General features: G+C 44.4%; 1 protein-coding gene across 1 annotated transcript in view; it reads right to left on the bottom strand.

Moving 5' to 3' along the window:
- Positions 1-21,112, bottom strand: part of USH2A (usherin) — a 784,926-nt gene that overhangs the window by 229,415 nt on the left and 534,399 nt on the right. The window contains exons 44-46 of the mRNA XM_053283338.1: positions 18,885-19,094; positions 17,346-17,548; positions 12,951-13,063 (exon numbers count right to left, since the gene is read on the bottom strand). Coding sequence (XP_053139313.1) covers positions 12,951-13,063; positions 17,346-17,548; positions 18,885-19,094 — 526 coding nt within the window. The remainder of the gene's footprint in view (positions 1-12,950; positions 13,064-17,345; positions 17,549-18,884; positions 19,095-21,112) is intronic.

The following is a 21,112-nucleotide window of genomic DNA, read 5'->3' as shown; positions in this document are numbered from 1 at the left end:
AATGGTTTGAAGATGTGACAAGCACCTCAATGCATATTATCTTGTAGACAAATAAATAAAAATGAAAGTGTTCTCTTCTATAATATTTTTTGACATGGTGTATGACATCTTATTTTTTAACCTTTATTACTAGGTGAAATGCACAGGTGTGATCCTCAAACCACTCCCTCTTAAGCAGTTGTATTAAAATCAGTGTGGCTTTGCAGTAGAGTCAGATCTCTAAAGTCTGTGTCAGAGCAAATTCCACACATTTGGGGAAAATAGGTAAATGCAGCATGTGGAAAGGCAGTAAGATTACGGCTGCTGGCCTCTCCATTGAGTTTGCATGCCCCATTCTTTGTCTCCAAGTGTTAAATGTAAGATATCAATGGCAGCTAGATTCTGTACACAAAATAATCCACGATTCTTACTCTCCCCAAACTAGGGGTAAAGACTGCATGTAGGACTTTCAAGGCCTGTGCATCATTTAGATGCTACATCAGATCTGTGGAGGCTAGAGGTTGGGGAAAGTGCCTGGGGTGGGGTAGACAGGCATAATCTGCTTTCACCATATCACTTCCTGCATAAGTAAAAAGGCTCATTAGTGGAGCAGAGGGGTTAATAAATCACCCTGTTTCCTCCCCCTCCTTCCCCCAGTGGGGCTGCTCTCTTTGGCCCTCTCCGTTCCTCTGAAAGCAAGCTCTCCACTTCTCCCCCTTGGCCTCTTCTTCTCCCATTCCTAAAAGCCCTTTCCACCTCTCCACCAGCTCATTCTATTCCCGCTTTCACAAGAATTTCCTGGCTTACTCCCATTTGTGTTCTGGCAAGTGGTTGGATGATTCGCCTTGTGCAGCTGCTAATGCACTATGGCATAACATCTGGGTTTCCTGGTGTCCCACCATCAGTAGAGCACGCAGCCACCACAGCATGGGCAGTTAGTACATTATCAGTATCTGGGCTCAGAAGAGGAGTGATGAGTGTAGTCAGGGCTGCAAAACCCAACAGGCAGCAATCCAACTTCAGGTATTATCTGGACCCAATTCAGTCCAGCTTCCATCCTGGTTTTAAAGTGGAACAGCCTTGGCTGCTTTGATGGATGAGCCATGCTGGGAACTAGACAGGGTGAGTTCTGCAGGATCTCTCAGTGGCTTTTGATGCCACTGAGGGTGGTATATATCTGAACTGGCTGGCTGGGGTAGGATTAGGGACAACTAATTTTTTAGTGGCTCTGAGGCAAGTTCAGGGAGGTGGTGCTTGGGAACTTCTGCTTGATGCCATGGATGTTCACTTATGGTGACTCACAAGGATTCATCTTGTCCTCCATGCTTCTCAACATCTATATGAAACATTGGAGAGATCATTCAGGAGTTTGATGTGGGATGTCATCAGTATGCTGATGACACCTAACTATATATTCACTACCATCCTCAGGTGGAAAGAATGTTTGAGTTCTGAATTGGTGTTTGGAGTCAGTGGTGGACTGAATGAGGATGACAAAGCTGAAATTAAACAACAGGAGTGCTCCTGGTCAGGAGATTCACTGATCTCGAGATGAGTTGTTGTCAGCTTGCTCTGGATGGAGTTGTACTCCCCTTCAAAGTACAGGTTCACAGCTCGGTCCTGAACCCTTGAAGACATAACTTGGAAGAGCTCCTGAAAATCGTGGAAGCTTCTTCAGCCTCACTATTGTGTGAATATCCTGGCTAACCCCTGCATTCCAAATGGGTGGCTGGACAATTCTCCTTATTCCTAGATGCCTAGGTGTTGGCAGTGGCTAAAGGTGCTTTTGCTCAGGTTCAGCTAGTATGGTAGCTGCACCCATTTCTAAAACATCTCACAACAACTATCCATGTCCTTGTCCTCTCTCGCCTTGATACTGCCATGTATTCTACATGGGGCTACCCTTGAAGATCTTCAAGAAACTTAGCTACTACAGAATGTGTTAGCAAGAGTCTTGACAAATACATGATGTTCAGATCAGACCACACTGCTACTGTGTCCACTGCATACATTCTCAGTTTTGACCTTTAAAGCTCTAGCTTAGGACTTCATTACTTCAAGGACTGCCTTCTTCCATTTGAACCTGTTCACCTTACAAGATCTTTTAGAGGCTCTTCTGCATAACCGGTCATCTTCTGAAGCTTGAATGGCTGGAATTTGTAAGCAGGTGCTTCTTTGTGATAGCCGCCCCCCCCCCCCCCGGAACTCCCTGCTAGCTGATCTTTACTTAATGCCCCTCCTTGGTGGCTTCTAAATGGGGCCTTTTTATAATTTTGTAAGGTTTCCCCCAATGTTTTCCGAGTCATTTCTGTTGTTTGATAGTTTTACTGGCATTTTTCTCTCATAGGAACATAGGAAGCTGCCATATACCGAGTCAGACCATTGGTCTATCTAGCTCAGTGTTGTCTTCACAGACTGGCAGTGGCTTCTCCAAGGTTGCAGGCAGGAATCTATCTCAGCCCCCCTCAAGCCCCTCTCTAACGAATGAGGAAAAAGCTCTCCAACATTTTCTGAGTGAGACTCTGGGTTAAGATGATAAGGCCTTGGTGGTATATAATGATTTGGATTTTCCCCCAATCCGTCACGAAGAGAATTTTAAATCGCAGTATAGACATAAATTTAAAACCAGAGTCAAATTTACATATTACCACCTGAGATCAGCTAGCCGGCTAGATAGACTCTGGGCTCCCCCTTCTTTTGAAGTCGACAGGTGTAAACTAGTACTTACCCAATGGTCAGACCATGCGGCTGTGGGATTTATTTGTAATCTCTCTGAGGTAATTCCACATGGTAAGCCCTTGTGGCAATTACACCCAAAAATGTTAAGTGATGAATATCTCAAAGGTGTCCTTTTATCAGAACTGAGGCGACAGATCCCTCGGCTATTAGAGGCAGAAGATGATCTTTTGGGAGCCTGGGAGCCACTTAAAAAGAGGGTGGGCTGCCATACTAGGGCAGTGACCAGCCGGACATATAAGATAGGGGTAAAAAATTATCAGAAAGCGATCACCCAACATCTGAGGATTGTTGATAAGATGAACAGGGGAGAAGCCTTCGACGTGAAATCATGCCGCCGCTACAAAGAGACAATCAGGACATTTCAAAATGAGCTGCGGCACAAGTGTTTAGAAAATAAGCGGTATTGCTTCAAAGGGTCTGTAGTTGAAAAAGGGGAGTGGGCAAAGGACAAGATGCATGCATCTAGTTTGACATTCCAAGGCCTGCGATCGGATGGAAGTAGCCCACTAATGGCTGACCCCCACGATATGTTAAAGATCATGGCCCAGTTTTATTCAAACTTGTATGCATTGAAGGATATTTCTGTAAAGGACATTCAATCCTATCTAGATAGGTTCTGCAGTCTGAATGAACATGGTCTCGGATATTCCCTCACTGAGGGGGGGAAGCTCTTTGATCTATTTAAAGGATCCTCCTCAGTTAAGCAGCTAAGGAAAACAATTTATGTAGAGATTCTAGAAATGGGTTTCTTAAAACCTGATTTAGAACATAAACGCTACAAACACGGCACCTCACAGTACTTGTTGCAACCCGATCACCCTATCACTCTCTTTAAGGAGAAAAAAGTCCCTTTCCATTTATGGGAAACAAGGTGGTGCTTATACCATCAAGTACTACTACTTAATGAGGCTAAGCCATGGCTCCCAGAGGACCAGCAAGAGTGCCCTAAAATCACCTGCAAACAGAAAGCTAGTGAGCTAGTTAAAACATTCAGGGAAACCCACTCACATTTCTTAAAAGAGTGTGTGGTAGCCAAAAGAGTGTGGCAGGGAGTAAGCAAGCTGTTAGAGTGGCCTGATTTGGAAAAACAGACTTGGGAAGAACTAAGCACGGGTTTGAGCGATAGAACCTCCTTTCGAGGTCCCAGAAAGAAACCTTCAAGGAAACGGGACGGAACGGGTGCCCTCATACTAGGGAATTGGAACGTTCCCCTTCTCGTAATCAGGTTAGTAAACCTGTATGTCCTTTATGCAATGCTCCTGCATAGGAATAGGGAGGGAAGACGCGACCAAGAGGTTCATGCAGATGAGACAGTAAATCTCTTCTGGAAAAGTTTGTATGGTTATGTGCAAAAAGACAAGAGTATCTCTTCTAAACAGCAATGGGACAAATTGTGGAAATGGATGTCGGACGTAACCTCCCCCCCCCCCCCGATTACCTGATGTGCCTTGTAATCCCCCACCCCCGAGTTACAGTATTGCCTGCATATACTTCATAACCTTGTGGGTTTCCAAATCCTTGTGTGTAAATCTTTGTAGATATATCATGTACAAACAACCACTTTGTATATAATTGTGCTTTGGCAACATACTGTATGCTTTGGTAGCTTGTTGCTTCAATAAAAAAATCTTGTCCTATCTTGGAGATGTCAGGGAGGGAACATGGAACCTCAGATGCTTTTCCCAGAGCGGCTCCATCCTCTGAGGGGAATATATTACAGTGCTCAAACTTCAAGTCTCCCTTTCATATGCAACCAGGGCAGACCCTGCTTAGACCCTGCTACCACAAGGCCAGCAATCCTCTCCTATTTTTTTTAAAACCATATTTAATGTTTGTTCAGTATACTTTTTAAATAGAAAAGTACTCTGTTTTAAAGAGCTGAAAAAACACTCTTATAGAAGTAGGCTTGTGACATCACAGGCTTCCAGTCAGTCAACACAGTGCACAACCAGCTTCTGTCCCAAATGCGCAGAACTATTTTCCCCCAAGCTCACTCTCATTTTTTATGTTTCTATAGTTGTCTGCTATGTTTATTTTATTTTATTTTTCTGTTGTATTTAATGATTTTTTAATCTGTCTTGAATTCAAGTGAAAAAGGCAAGATATACATCTCTAAATAAATAACTTTTAAAATGTTATTTATAATATTTCACTTTTAAAAGAAAATATACTACCAATACAATATTTTTAAAAGGCACCTATATTGTTGAGAATATTTATTTATTTGTGTATGTATGTATGTATGTATGTATGTATGTATGTTTTCTTATATACTGCCTCCTCCTCCAAAGACTCTAGGTGGTGGACAACAATACCAATACCAATTAAAAAATAATAATAACATAAAAAAGGGGCAAACACCTGGCAAAACAGGTAGGTCTTAAGAAGGGCCTTAAAAGCAGCCATGAACAAATCTGGGGGGGAAAGAGTGTTCCAAAGAAGAGGGGCGGCAACAGAAAAGGCCCTTCTATGGGCCCAAGCACCATGCACTACACCAGGGCCTGGGACACTAAGGAGGGCCAGCTGAGAAGACCTCACAGGACGGGATACAACTGGCCAAGAGAGGCAATCCCGGAGATATACAGGTGCTAAGCCCATAAGGGTTTTTTAGGTGAGAACAAACCCTTTGAATTGGACCCAGAAGTGAACAGGCAACCAGTGCAGAGACCATAAAAGAGGTGTGACACTATCAAATCTATGGCCACCCATGAGGAGGCGGGCCCATCCAGGTCTTGACAGCCTCTAGGCACTGAGCCAGCACATGGGCGGCATCACCTGTTTGGCCAGGGGTAGAGATATAAAGCAGGGGTGTGCACAGAACCATCTGGCCTGGTTCGGTTCGAGGCCGGACCGGCCTCAAACGGAACCAGGCCAGTTCGGTCCGACCCCCATCGAACCACCACCCCCCGGGCTGGTCCGGGCTGGCAGGTCTGCGAACTTTTTTAAAAATTTAAATTAAAAGTAACTACCCGTATCCCCTTTGAGGGGCTTGCTGTAACCATGAGGGGGGGGGTGTACGCAAGGGTTCCCTCTCCCCCCACCGGCCTCCCTCATCACCACCGCAGCCGGGTAAATGTAGTCTTTTTGGCCCTTTTGGGCCTCCGTAAATGCCACGCATGCGCAAATGCCCTCTGTGAGATTATAGGCCATGCCAGGCCTCGCAGAGAGCATTTGTGCATGCGTGGCGGCAGCCAAAATGGCCACCGCTCACCTTTATGGAGGCCCGAAAGGGTCAAAAAGACTACGTTTGAATATATATATATTTTAAAAAGTTCACGAACCTGCCAGACCGGACTCGCGGTTCAGTTCCAGTCCGGACGGAACCGGGGGGGGGGGGAGTTCAGTTCGATCATGAACTCACAAACCCCTGGACTGAACCATCAGACCGTGGACCTCCGGACCAGTTCTGCACATCCCTAATATAAAGCTGAGTACCATCAGCATATTGATGAAAATTTACCCCAAACCGATGGATGACCAGGCCCAGTGGCTCCATGTAGATGATAAAAAGAATGGGAGAAAGGACCAAACCCTGTGGAACCCCAAAAGAAAGGGGACAGGGTGCAGAACACTCACCCCCAATCGACACTGACTGGAATCACCCAATGAGATAGGACCAGAACCACTGAAGAAAAGTGCCCCCAAGGCCCAGCCCACTTAAGTGCTCCAGAGGGATAGCATGTTTGATGGTATCAAAGGCCGCTGAGAGATCAAGGAGAACCAAGAGAGGTGTGCTTCCCCTATCAAGGTTATTTAATATGCAGAATTAAATAAATGTACATTATTGATTCACCAACTGAAACATTATGATTAATCAACAAGAATTCTTCACTTGACTGACAACCCTAATATGACTGTTTATCAATTATACAAGGAATTGATAACAGCATTACACAGCAAAAATATCTCAGTTTAACAAATATCACTACCCATCATCACTTGGGGGTGGGGAAAGAGGCTTAAAATCCCCTCAGGGCTGATCTGATCTTTAGTGGTGATCTGAAATGCCCCTCCCATTTTCTTCACTGTGTCCTTCATACTGACCTACTGAGCCTGTTCTCACAATCGCATGAGAGCGCTTGAGTGAGTGTGGCAGGGAAGGCAGCAGAAGCTCATGTTCTCCACAAACAATCCTTGTGTGGGGTCTGGGAGAATAGATTGGTGCCTAGATGGGCCACAACTGCCATAGGCAGCGAGGAGATGCAGAGGTCGGAACTCGAGTCGGAACACGTCATCCCGGCCCTGATAAATCCCACAATCAGGGCCATCCTTAGGGTGAGATAACCTGTGCGGTCAACCCCGGGGCCCTGCGTTGGGGCAGGTCCCACCCTGGGCGCACACTAGCCAAACAGCCCAACCCGTCTGCAGACTGCAGGAGCAGCAGCTCTTCCAGGTGTTCCTCACCTGGTCATGGATGTGTCATCCAGCAGCAGGGCACAGAGCAGGTTACTGTTGTTTTCCCCGCCTGCGCCTCCTGTGCCCAGCCAGTGGGCAGTAGCTGCTAAGAGTGGAGGATCTGCGCTTCCCCAGGCCCCCACTCTCTTGCTCTCTCCCACCTGCACTCTTTCTCTCTGCTCCGCTGCCTGAGAAATTGCCCCCCTTCAAATGAGCACCTTTCAAGGGGCCCAACAAGCTCTACAGAAGGGGGAGAGGCTCAGAAGGAAGAGGGAACAGCTTGGACAGGGCACTGACTCTGGTGTTTGCCTCTGCACCACCTTGCTCCAGGTGTGTGTGTCATCTGTGGGTCTCCTGCTGTTCCTGCTACAAAGAGCAGGCGTGAGCCTCTTGGTGTGAGCCGAAGGGCGAGAGCACAAGGGCTCTCGTCCTTGTGGCCCTCATCCATGGAGTGAGCTGCCTGGGGCGTCAGCAGACCTTCTGTTTGTTTTTTTCCATCAAGCAGCCAGCACGAGAGCTTCACTGCATGAGTCCTGGATCTGATTTTTATCAAACAGAGTAGCTGTGGTTGTTCAGGCTGAGGAGATGTGTCTGGGAGAGCAGCAAAGTGGGGATGGTGTTGGGGCAGCAATATCACAGGTAATGGGCAGAGGGAGGTATGGCGGTGGGAGTTGGGCAGGCCATTATGAGGGGAAACGGTCCAGGCAATTGAGGCCTATTCCTTTTTCCAGCTCTTCTCCCAACCCTCTGACCCCAGGGAGCTCTGAGAACACTCTCGCAAGGATTAGGGTGCTGCTGTTGAATGTCAGATCAGTTAACGTTAAAACATCTCTCATCCACGATTTGATTGTGGCTGAGCATGCTGACCTGGTATGTGTGATGGAGATCTCAGTCTGGCTTCTGCCCCAGATATGGGACTGAAACTGCTTTGGTCGCTCTAGTGGATGACCTATGCCGGGAATTAGACAGGGAGAGTGTGTCCTTGTTGGTTCTGCTGTTCTCTGAGAGGTCAGAGACGTTCGATCCATCGACCATGGTATCTTTCCAGACTGCCTCTTGAGTATGGGAATTAGAGATACTGCATTGGGGTGGCTCTGGTAGTTTCTTGGGGGGAGGATCCAGAAGGTGGTGCTGGAGGACTATTGCTCTGTTCCATGGCCATTGGCCTGTGCGGTCCCACTGGGTTTGGTTTTGTCCCTCAATGCTGTTTAACATCTACATGAAACCACTGGGAGAGGTCATCTGGGGATTTGGACTGAGTGGTCCACAATATGCAGATGACACTAAGCTCTATCTCTCCTTGTCACCTGATCCTAGGGAGGCAGGGGATGTCCTGAATCGGGGGCTGGAGGCCGTGATGGGTTGGATGTGGGCTAATAAACTGAGACTGAATCCGGACAAGATGGAGGTAATGTTGGTCAGTAGGAGAGCCAATTGGGATGAGGAGATTTTACCGGTTCTAGATGGGGTTGCACTACCCTTGAAGAAGCAAGTAGGCAGCTTGGGGGACACGGCTCTGCTTTTGGAAGCTCGGGTGGAGGTGATGGCCAGGGGTGCTTTTCCACAGCTTCGGCTAGTGCACCAGCTGTGTCCCTTTCTCGAGAAGGCAGATCTGGCCACAGTTACCCATGCCTTAGTCACGTCACGGCTGGATTACTGTAATACGCTCTACATGAGGCTGCCCTTGAAGAATATCCAGAAACTGCAGCTAGTGCAAAATGCGGCAGCTAGGGTTTTATCTGGAGCTGCCCAGTGGGATCACATCACACCCATTTTGAAAGAGCTGCACTGGCTGCCGGTTCGTTTCCGGGTCCAATTCAAGGTGCTGTTTTTGACCTTTAAAGCCCTTAATGGTTTGGGCCTGGGATACCTGAGGCACCGCCTGCTCCCAAGGGTTACTGCCCGCTTGACGAGGTCATCTGAGGGGGCTCTGCTCCGGGTGCCGACAATGAAGGAGGCTTGGTTGTCGTGCACACAGGGCAGGGCCTTCTGTGTTGCTGCCCATAGACTCTGGAATGCTCTCCCGGTAACTATTCGTTCCTCGGTCTCCATCACAGTTTTTAGAAAGTATGTTAAATCTTGGCTTTTTACCCAGGCTTTTATATGATTGTCTCTACTGCTTCTTTTTATTCTGTAAGTTTTTATGCTTGTATTTTAAATCTTTTTAATCAGATTTGTTTTATATTTTAGCTTACTATTTTAATTGTGTCATTTTTTAATAGTCTTGTTTTTGATTTTTGTGTAAACCGCCTTGGGATTGTTTTAATGAAAGGCAGTATATAAATTTAACAATCAATCAATCAATCAATCAAAGCTCCCAATAGGAGAAGAGAGATGTGCTCCCAGGGCTCACTGGACTAGCCTGAAGCTCCCCCCCTCGCCCCATTATTGGGCAGTTTATCTAGAAGATGGCAGAAGCTGGGAAGAGGGGCTAGATTCCAGGGTTCTCTTGAGAGGGAACGCAACCTGAGCTCTACTGAGTCAAAGCCTCCCTTCAGCCCCTGCTCCTCCTCTGGGACGCTCCCACCAGGGCAAAGCACTGCCAGCTGCTCCACTAAAAATAGCTTGCAAGGTCCAACATCCCACGGCAGGTGAAGAGTCCTGAGCTCCCCTCCCACTCAGACCCCTCTGAGCAAAGCCAGGATGCCTGGTTCCCCCTTGGGCGCTGCCAGAACTCCTGGTGCAAGATTGCTGGCTGTTGCAGGCCCAAATCTGTCTGGAGTGCTCCCTGATAGCTCGCAGGGACTTCAGGGTAAATCTGGCTGATACGTGGATGCGCAGCCTCCATTCCAAAGAAGTGAGCTAAAAGCCCTGTCTAGAAATGCTCCTGGAGAAAACTCTATCACGACCCAGATGAAAACAGAGGTTGTTCCTTGAGGACCAGCTCCTAACTTCAGGTATTTGGGGGTGGGGGGAGAAGAAAGACACTTTTTGTAGGGTGGGGAAAAGAGAATAGCATGTTTTGAGGACTGAAAATATGGGTGATTAGGTTTGGGGGGGGGAGTTCAGTAAAATGAGGGGGGAGGGATCTGGACCCCTGATCATGACATCCCCCCAACTGTTAGGGAGGCCCCACACATGCTGCTCTGCCCCCAGCCCCGCACACCCCTAGGGGTGGCCCTGCCCACAATGCACCACGTAAGTGCACAGTGCATTGTGGGGATTTCTCCAGCAATGGGCGGGTGCCTGCCAGTGTTTCAACACTGGCCGAAAGCAGCTGCCATTGACACATGGTCAGGTAAACAGGGTTAAGGGAGCACTCACTCCCTTCACCTCATTTAAGAGCCTGGCTTCTTAGCAGAGTTTGCTGCCAAGGCACTGCTGGAAGCTGGTTGGCTCCCAGCAGTTTCCCCTGGGCAGCCAAAGCTCAGGCTTAGCTGTCCTAGCCCGGGCTTTGGCTGCTCATGAGAACAGCCTCACTGCATTGCAAGGCTAAATTTTAATCAATGGTATACAATTACTAAATATATGACTCTACAGTATCCCCCTGAGCATCACTGTCCCTCACTCCCACTCAAAACGAGGTGTGGGGGGGAAATAAGTTCAAAGCAGCTACAGTAGTTCCAATGAAAAATAAGTTGCAGAATATGCCTTCCTTGTACAGCAATCCTCCCTTGTGGCTCTCTCCTAGAAATCATACCTTTCCCCCACTGGCAGATATGTATTAAAATGTCTTCTTGTTTATACAATCTGTTGTTTTCCCCTTGAACCTATTCCTTGTTGGAGGATAAATAACAAAAATTCATATTCGGGCCAGCACCTGCTGAAGCTGTCAGCTGTAGTGTTTGTCATATTTCAATCAAAGTTGAAGCCAGCCAGCCATTTTTATACTGCACGGTCCCTACAAACTCGAGGACCAGAATTAATGAATTAGCTATTGATTAAATTCCACTCTAGCAAATCCACCGTGGCAAATAAATGAACTACCCGGGGCACGTGTAGGCCACAGCCAGACATGTCCGGGCAATCGATCAGTAGTTAGTATTCTTTTGGGATATAAGAACAGCTGATGATAATATGACATGTAAGGAAAGGCACTGGAGAAAGTCTGTTTCTGACTGAGCAGATTATAAAAATCTGGAAGATATTTCTGATCTTTTTGTATTCATGTGTTGTGACATCTTTAGTTTATATAGAATAGCAGACATGTGCATTAACATACTACAGACAAAGGCATACATCAGTGAAAGCCAAGGGGGGAAAGATGGGCTCCAGAATTGAGTTCTTATCATCAAACAAGCTTTGACTAGATCTGTTTATGTGACAGAAAAATAGCAAGCTTAATTTCACCTAGCAATTACATTTTGCAAAGACAAAGAATTCAGAGAAAATGTGTAAAGGGCAAACAAAAGCTCCCTTGAAAGACTGTATGAGTAAATCCATTCAGCTGGCATATTTCTGAAGATCTGGATGTTAGATTTTTAGTTATTTAAAAGAGATGTTTCTCCACCTCACAAGAAAAAAAGTTAAGTACCAATCTCTGCCAGAAGTGTAATAAAATCCCACCAACAATAACATGCACAAGGCTAACTATTTTATTGTTGCTGTAATTTTGATAAATGTCTTGGCAATGGGTGCCTACTAGTTATAGCTTCTCTTTTGGAAATGTTGGCACTCATGGACCTTTTAAGGAAAAGAATGAATTCATTTGTCCTGTTCCGCTGTTTTTTCAGCCCAGCACCCATTCTGCTTTGAAAATATTGTACACAATAAGAGAACGATGAAGCAGCGAATACATGATCAAATATACCTATATACATTAGGGATGCTACAGTAATGTCTTGCTATATTTCTGGTGTAGATATTGTAGTTCTGCTAGTGTGGACAAATATGCAAAACCTTCCTTATGTCCAATTCTATCTGATGCAATTTCTGTCAGAAAAAAATTTATCAGCAACAGAATACACAAATTAATTAACTTCCCCCCACCTCTGGAGTAGCCTAGAGGCATTCCTTCTTCACTGTAGAGATGAAATTGACAAGTGGTTTGAAACAGTGGTACGAGTTTCATCTTGTCTATTGCCCAGCTGCCATTTTGGCTCTGGAAGTCCCCACATTACTGACAAACTGCACAGAAGTTCAAGGGCTGGGCTGCAAAGTTAAAAGTAACTGATGCTGTCAAATTCTACCCCATTTAGATTTTGAACCAGATTCCTGGTATTCAGTGATGGCAGACCAATTTCTAGACCAGACTCAGGACATACCATTTCATGGTGAAACCAGGTTTGGTTTCATAACAGCACAATGAGTCTTGGACTCACCTGTGGATATCCCGAGAGACCAACCCACACTTTGCCTTGAATGCCCTGAGGCCTTGGCCTTGGCCATACCAAAAGGTCATGACACCAGCTATATGCCATACTGGAGGCAGTGCTTCTTAGCAAGGGCCAGAGAGATCCACAGGCTGCACTAATTCTTGCTGCTCATGCTCTGAGTCCTCCTCATGTGCCAGATGCCTCTTTGCTCGTATGGAGGCTGTTTGAAGGCAGTGGAGTATATTAACAGGATGCATGCAGAACAGCCATACACATACACTGCACACAGTTTCCCAGGCTCAATCTCTGGCATCTCTAGTTTCAGAATCTCTGGTACCAGAGTTGGGAAAGACTCCTGTCTGAGATCCTATAGAAATGCTGCCTGTCAAAGCAAGCAATACTGGGCTAGACAGAGCAATGGTCTGACTCAGTAAAAGGCAGCTTCTCATGTTTATTGCAGGCTCTCTTCTTCTCTTTTTCTTCTGGGAACTTAACAATCATTTAATAGCCTGAATAGTACAAGACCATTGACTATTTTTATTAGTATCATTGCTTCTTGTCATTTAAGAAAACCAAAAATACCTTGGACCGAGGACATGAATCCATGGAGCTGATAGTTCTTTGGGTTCATCTTCCACAGTTGTAATTTGGGTTCTATTACTTCTTACACAAGCATACACTGTGCAGACTTCAACCTAGAATAATGATCAGGAAAGATACTTTTTTAATTACTGAGCATCTGAAGTCCAAGTCCAAGTGCAATTGCAGCACAAGTGAATTCAATTTGGTGATGGGGATGTCCATTACAAATAAGCAATGCAAACAAATGCAATTTCTTGTTGAAAACTCTTCAGTTACTGATTTTAAACATTTGCTGCAGCAAATCGCTTTGCTATTCCATAAATTCTACTCAATGAAGGCAGAGCATCATGTTTTGTGACATCCTAAGCTATTATACAGCACAAACGGAAGGACTGAGCAGTAAAAAGTAAGTTATTTCCTTGTCTCTGAATGGCTGGGCTTCACCCAACACAAAAAAACATTTCAATAGAAATGTTTTACAACATTTGTGCCCAGGAACCTTACTGAAGCTAACCAGGTTTGGGTCTGGTCAGTGTCTGAATGAAAGACCACCTAAGAACCCTGCTGATTGCTGCCTTGAGGTCTCTGTAGCGGGGCCGGGATGGATATAGATATAACAAGCAAGGACAACTTCAGTCTCAGTCACAGTCTTTTTTGTGATTTTTCTTTGTTCTTAACATGTGGTGACTCTAGACAGGAGACACCAAGGTTCAAACCTCCACTCTGCCAGAAAGTTCCCTAAGTATCTCTGAGTAGTCATTATGAGCGAGAGCAAATGATATGCTCACCCAGATCACTCCCCTATGCATAATGTTATGCCCAAACTTGGATGTCCGGAGGCATCTGGGTTGGATAAGGCACATCAGGTAGTTGGGGTGGAAGCTATACTCCCTCCCGTTCTCCACCATACAAAGGGGTCATTACAAAATCAAAAACTGTGTTGTACCTAGGTTTGGGAGCTGTGTGTGTTCTCAGTTTTTACTCCCAATTTTTGGTTGCGTGGAAGCAAGGTCAGATGAAACCCTGGGTAGAAGTGATTGTGTGGAAGAAAGGTAGGAGGAAAAGCTACCCAGGTTTCCCTTCTACCTTGCTTCCACACAACCAAAAATTGGGAGCACACACAGCTCCCAAACCTGGGTAGAACACAGTTGTTAACGTATGAATGACCTCATAGAGTAGTGATCTGATCAGGCCCAGTGTCTCAACTTATCCCACCTCACAGGGTGGCTGCAAGGATAACATGAGATAAATCCATGCACACAATGAGCCTATTCTCATGATCTGTGAGACGGGCTAGAGGGTGGTCTGTGGGGAAGGTGGGGTAAACTTACTTTACCCACAGATGAGCAGTTCTACCTCCTTGGGTGGGCGGATTGCCCGTCCAGACGAGCACCGGCTCCTGCCGGTAGTTCTGGAGGTCAGGGTGCTAGGATATGCTGCCCAGCTCCCAGGAGCTCCAATAATGCACCACATGAATGCAAAGTGCATTTTTGGGTACCCCCTCCTCGCCAAGTCTGCCAGCCGTGGCTGCAAGCAGTCGCGGCTGACACACAATTGCCAAAATGGGGTTAGGAGAGTGCTCGCTCTCCTAACCCCATTTTGAGGGGTGGCTCCTCATGTGGGTTTGCCGCTGTGGTGCCGCCGAGATCGGGCACAATCCCAGTAGTTCACACAAGCGTGCAAAACCGGGCTGGGCTTCCTTAGCCCAGTTTTGCACACATGTGTGAATAGCCTCCATAAGTTTCACCATGGAAGGATAAGATCTCTTTAGAGCAGTGACCCCAAGACTGAAATTATCATGACCTGCCTTCGAGGCAAACCACAGCTAGGGGCTTCTGACTGCAAAGACAGACAGACAAGGCTCAAAGGGGTCAGAGGCAGCAGCTGTGATCAAGACTGATTGGGGTCAAGTGCTGAATCAGAAAGATGAGGATCCGAAGGGCCAAAGGCAGAAGACATAAAGGCTCTCCACACGAACAGTATGGAGAGCCGGAATGGGGTTTGCAGGGAGAGTGGGCTTGACCCACTCTCCCCACACACAAGCAAGAAGCCCTCCCTGGGTGGCTGGACGAGCTGCCCAGACAATCGTCGTGCTCTGTCGTGGAGCTGATTGGGGCGCTGGGGTTTGAGGGGCTCCTGGCCCCCAGAAGTCCCAGAATGACCCGCATGAGTGTGTTGGGCATTCTGTGAGCTACTCATAAGTTGCTGTGGTGCAGAGCCGCACCATGGCAGCATACACAGTTAACCTGCTTTTCGGGCGCTCCTGTGCCCAAAACCCAGGTTAAGTAACAGGCTACCCAAGAGGGTTTGCTGCTGTGGCTCCTGACAGTTCTTATGTGCAGTGAGAATAGCCTCATAGTCATAGAAGACATAGGGGTAGAGTATTACAAGCCAAGTAAGGTGAGGTAAGGCTGGTTGTGGCTGAGTGAGGAGAGTGTGCTTTTGCTTGGCTGAGTGACATTGCTCAGACTGAGGGACCAAGTCTGAAGCAATGTGTGACCTACGCATGTATTCAAATGTGACCTCTGTGGATAGATGTGCAGGGACGCTGGAAGTGGGGCAAAAGCACTGGGTATATGAACAGACCTGGTGCACACTCACTCCGCTCCATTTGATGGGCTGGATGGAGTCAAAAATAATCTGATTCAACCCAGCAATTTATTCTAGAGCAATAGATTTAGAAAAAATTCAATAAATCTAAACCTGACTTTAGTCATATCACCTTTTTTTGGTATCTACCTATTTTCTTTTTTCTTAAAAAAAAAATAAAACAATGGGAATAATTGCTTTCACAGCAATGTATTAATGTTTGATGAACTCTGAAGATGAGAGACAAAATACAACTCCCTTGGTTCTTAGGAGAGCTTTAAATAGATTCAAAGCAAGACTAATAATGTCACCTTTGCATTAGCTACAAAGAGGTCATTCAATACACAAAAGTACAAATAGATGGATCTCTACACATGATGGTAAACAGGCAGACAGACACAAATGTAGACAATGTTGTTGCAAGGGGGGGGGGGTGGTCAGAGAAGCAATGAAGTATGATAGGCAAGGATTTTTTATGAAAAGAACTCCAGTTAAATCTATAGATTTTAACATCTGACTCAGTACCACAAATGTTAGTGCTGATATGGAGATAGAAGAAGCTGAAGAGCAAACCAATTAATATTGCAAGACACAGACTGTTTCTATGGTCAATTAACATGGAGGTCCTAAAAATGTGATAGTACTTCGAATTTGCATTACTGTTGAGGAAAGATAAATGTGTATCCACATAGAAACTGGAAAGTCATATGTGTATTCATGTGGTGGGGGGTGGCTTGCTACTGCAGAGGGGTTGGAACACAGAAATCTGTTATGGTGTGCCTCTGGGTGACATTTATTTATCGCACATTGTAACTGGATGCAAATTTTTGGACAAAGTATACATGATTACTATTACAACCTCCACATACATAATTCAAACTAAGTCAAGTCCAAGTGAGACAAGCAAACTGGGAAAGTCGCAATTAAAGGGCTATACTCTGCAAGAAATAAATGCAATTCAATTAGATGAAATATGTTTTAAGCTTTTCCTTGAACATATATTCATAGACCATGAAAACAATATATAGATTTGTGGGAAGCCTAAGGAGAAGGAAAAAGAGGAGGGGTGGAGAGGAAAAAGAAGGTTTTAAATATTAATCGTATTTTTTAAAGACTAGGATTTCACGGCTGAGATCAGCTTGCTCCACAAAGAGAAGGGAGGAGGGAAAAGATGATAAAAGGCTAACGAATGCAATATCATTATTTCTATGGGTTGATGTATTATGCATGCCTGATGTTTCTAAAACAATTGCAACTGTGCTTTAATGAGAATGAGGAGGAGGATCTTTGCCTCTTCGTCATATATACTAAGTTCAGTACCACTGGATTATAGGAAATGAAATTTTGATGTTCTGAAAAGCAAGGGGGAAATGAATATATGCACAGCTATAAAAATCAGTGTGTGTACAAAGATTTTGTACAGTGTGTGTACAAAAACACTGTTTGTGGGCCCATCACATGTGTACACATGCCATTTTATTTATGTATTTTTCTTTGTAAACCGCTTTGTGAACTTTGGCTGAAGAGCGGTATATAAATATTTGTAGTAGTATCTTATAAATATAAATCTGGATACATATGTGTCTGCTCATTCATATTTACAAGTCATATATCTATATATCTATATAAAATATGTATACACAGAATTCTTCTTTGAAATAAAAGTGGGAAAAGTATGGCTGATTATTCTTACACACACACACACATATGTACACTACTGTACAGATGAGCCTATCCATACACACTCATGCTGGATTATATTCACATTTTAGCTTGCACATACTATTCAAAAATTGTTGTTCTAACCTGTATATCATAAATAGTGAATGGGGACAAATCTCCTACAAGAAAAGACCCGGGTGCATTCATTCCAGTCTTGTATCTCTTATTATTTACATAGACAGAATACTCCGTGACAACCCCATTTGGGTTTGAAGGCGATGTCCAGATGACACGTACAGCTGTACTGTTGATGATGACAACCTCTGGAGGGAACATGCCCTCCGGCTCTAGAAATAAAGGAAGAAACTGAATAAACTCCAGCTGTCTCTGTAAAAGCTCTTGTTTAACGAAATGCAGATTAGAATTTGGGTTTAGCAAAGGGTCTGCTGCTTATCTGTTAGCCTCTGATGAAGTTATCACTGTCTGTATTCCTCTCTAAATTGGTTTATTATAATCTCAGTTAGAAACGGTGGGAGATGGTGGGTAAAGTGCTTTACACCACCAGCGTCGCCTTCATCTTCGTTGAATGCGATCAGTGGGATACAATGATCAATTATACACTTATCTGTGTGGCCCATCCAGTTATTTGGTATGGTCTTATTCTTCACCAAAAACAAAACAAAAACAAAAGAGGTGATTGTGTTTCCTAAAGCAAAAACTAAAATAGCACTGTGTCGTGAAATGTTACATATCCACAGCTTTTATCAGTCTTGTAATTTGAGCAATGTGAAGTAAGAAGCAATCCTGTTATTATGTAAATGGTTTTGAATGTTGATTACTGTGGATAATGATGAAGCCTTACATATATTTTTTTTTTAAATCTTCCTTGGCGTTAAATTACACAAATTATTTAAGCATGTCAGAAATAGCTATGCAAAGGACCTATTTTCATCAAGTAGGTCCATCTTAACCAGTTGAAAAATTGCATATGCGACTAGTTCTATTTTATAAACAAAGGGGGGCTGACCTTTGGCATTGTGGAGGAAATGCAATCCTCACTTAAAGTGCTTTGCTAATGACCTGGAACACTTGCTTCTGAGGTAATGATATTATAATGTTTATAATGAGACTTTATAAAGCCAAAAAGATTAGAGAGGCCATTCCAAACACATTTCAGATTCACAAGTTGCTTTCTTCCCTCCCTCCCTCCCCCTTGCTCACTGACTTAGAAATGACTCATAGGGAAAATTCTCTCAGAGGCTGGTTTTACACCTTCCATTTTTGGTGAGTCAGGGATGGCCCCATGGTCAACCATCATGTCAAAATCACACTGCTTCACAGAGCAAATCCTTAAAAAAAAAATTAATTGTTTTTAAAACTCCTCCGTTTATTGACATGAACTCAGCTCCAAACGGAATGTACATGGATAGTAGTAAACAGGGCAGGATGAGAACAAAGTGGGTTAATATCCGCTATTAGAGCTTTGTGCTGCTGTCTCAGTGGGACCTTTTATTGATCGGGCCACTTGATGACAACCAGCACTTAAGCATTTTAGCGTTTTAGCCCTTTTTCCTTTTATACCGGAAATTTCATAATGGAAGGATGACTGATCTCAACCTTAACAAAAATCAATCAATTTCATTCTCAGATTTTAAGCCAGGCTGCATCCAGGCCTAAACCAACCTCCATCTGAAGTCGTCACGTGTGCCACCTCACTTGTGATGCTGTGTACCCCATTGAAAACTCGAAGCAAAATCTGATACTCTGTGTTAGGATGCAAGTCGCCAATGATGGTGCGGTTTTCACTGGCAGAGATCTTCCTGGAGTTACCAGGGTCAGTGGCATTCCAGGAGAGGTTGTAATACTCAATACTTCCTTGTAGATCTTGCAGGGCTGTATAACACATCAAGAAAAACAAAAAAAAATGGGGATAGTGGAAGTGAAGGGAAGCACAAAAATGTTGATACAGTTTGTAGTACTATAATGATTTTTTTAAAAAAAAAATACTCGATTAAAAGACATAGTAGTTGTACACAATGCAGGGAAAGCATTCTATAAATACACATAAATAAATGGCAATCACAAATCTTCTATGGCCCAGCAGCCCCTGGCTGAAATCAAAGTTTCAGCTGAAATTGGGGTGATGTGGGGGCGGGGGGTGATACTATTGGGGACTGAATGTTGAGAACCATTTCCAGAGGTAAAAGTTGTATTTTTTTCCTTTTAAATCAAGAATGGGCAGCTCACTAGGGCAGTGAGGCAGTGGTGCAAATCTTCTCTTCTAAAGATTCGGACCACTGGTCCATCTAGCTCAGTATTATCTACACTGACTGGCAAGTGGGGTGTGCCGAACAGGTCCGTGATTGAAACAGTCCACAGCAAACTGGGCCAGCTTGACCAGTCTGGTCCACGATCAAATCAGACCAAACCAGGTTCATCTGCAGACCAGTTTGAGCGCATGTAAATGGGAATCCAGTGAGGATTTCCCTTTGCTTCCAAAGGTGATAAAAGGCAGTGCCTTTAAAACAGAAAGAGAAGGAACTTACCAAGGTGCTTCTATTGCACTGCTCCCCCACTGCCTTTTATTACCTTTGGAAGCAAAGGGGAATGCTGGATTCTCCTTTACAGGTGCTTGAATTGGTGAACCCAGTACTTTCTTGTCAGGGATTGAACCCAGGATATTTTGCATGCAAAGCAGAGCTATGGCCCCATCCCAACACTGCATCTGGAGCACAGTGAGGGGAAAAATGGTGGTCAGCAGGAGACACCATCAAGAGGCGGTCTGCTGTCATTGCCGCCTGCAGTCTTAATAAAACAGATTTTTTTAAATTAAAAAAAATAAAGAAAAACCATTTCACTGCCATTATCCTAGTAAGGCCACTGCCTTCAGTTTTTTTGGGAAAACATTTGCCTCTCCCCCTCCACATAATTGCTAAAATGCTCTCTCTAGTTCATCATCTGTGAACAGAGCAGCAAACTTGGATGGGCCAATCCTGTTGTTATTGAAATCGGAATGCAAGTAGGTTTTAGGATGGAACATTTTATTAGTTCACACACAAAGATAAATTTGTAACATGAATAAAGGCTATAATCCTCAAGTCATTTAATTCCTGTAGACTGAATTCAGATTGGTTGCTACGATGCAATTTTTTTAATGAGGGGCTAATTCTAACTTGGTCAGAAAAAATTATGTGGGCATGTCAACATTTATACAAGGGAACAGAATTGCACTCACTGGTCCCACCCCTGAATCCACTGGAATATGGAAGCAGTCTATGCACACAACTTACAGACATGCAGATCCTTTACATGTGAATGGATGCTGTGTATCAAATACATAAGGCCAAAAAGTGCGATTTGGTTCCCCACTATCTTCTAAATGTTGACATTTCCCTTTGTATAATCTGAATAGGGCATATGATTCCATTTATTTTTCATTTATTTCTGTAGTGCTGTTTTAGCAAGGTCCATATTTACTATAGATCCCACCAAACAGACATAAAATAAGTATTTTTCAAGTGATCTAGTTATAAGTATAGGCAAGTGACAAAATAAAAACATTTAGAGGAAGGTAGATCACTTAGTTTGCCCAGTGCAATGCATTTCAGCAATGAAAGTATAAACGAAGGTTTGCTCTAATGACCCTCACTTGATGTTTAACCTTTGCATTCATAAACAGATATCTAGGAAATTTCTGCAGTAAGAATGAAAATGAAGCCAGATTGCATTACCTCTATCTAGAAGGTCAGAGGTTCAGATTACTAAAGTAATGAAACTTCAGCAGCCTGCTTCAGATCTATTAGGTTTGTCAGTTTTTATAAGCATGCTTACTTCAGGCATCCAATTATAAAATAGGGAGGCTATATTTGCTGAGAGTCACCAGCAAGTGCTTACAGGCAGATCTGCATGTA

The sequence above is a fragment of the Hemicordylus capensis genome, chromosome 1, assembly GCF_027244095.1.
Source record: "Hemicordylus capensis ecotype Gifberg chromosome 1, rHemCap1.1.pri, whole genome shotgun sequence".
NCBI lineage: Eukaryota > Metazoa > Chordata > Lepidosauria > Squamata > Cordylidae > Hemicordylus > Hemicordylus capensis.
Note: the sequence above shows the minus strand (reverse complement) of the source record. Positions and strands in the feature narration are given on the sequence as shown.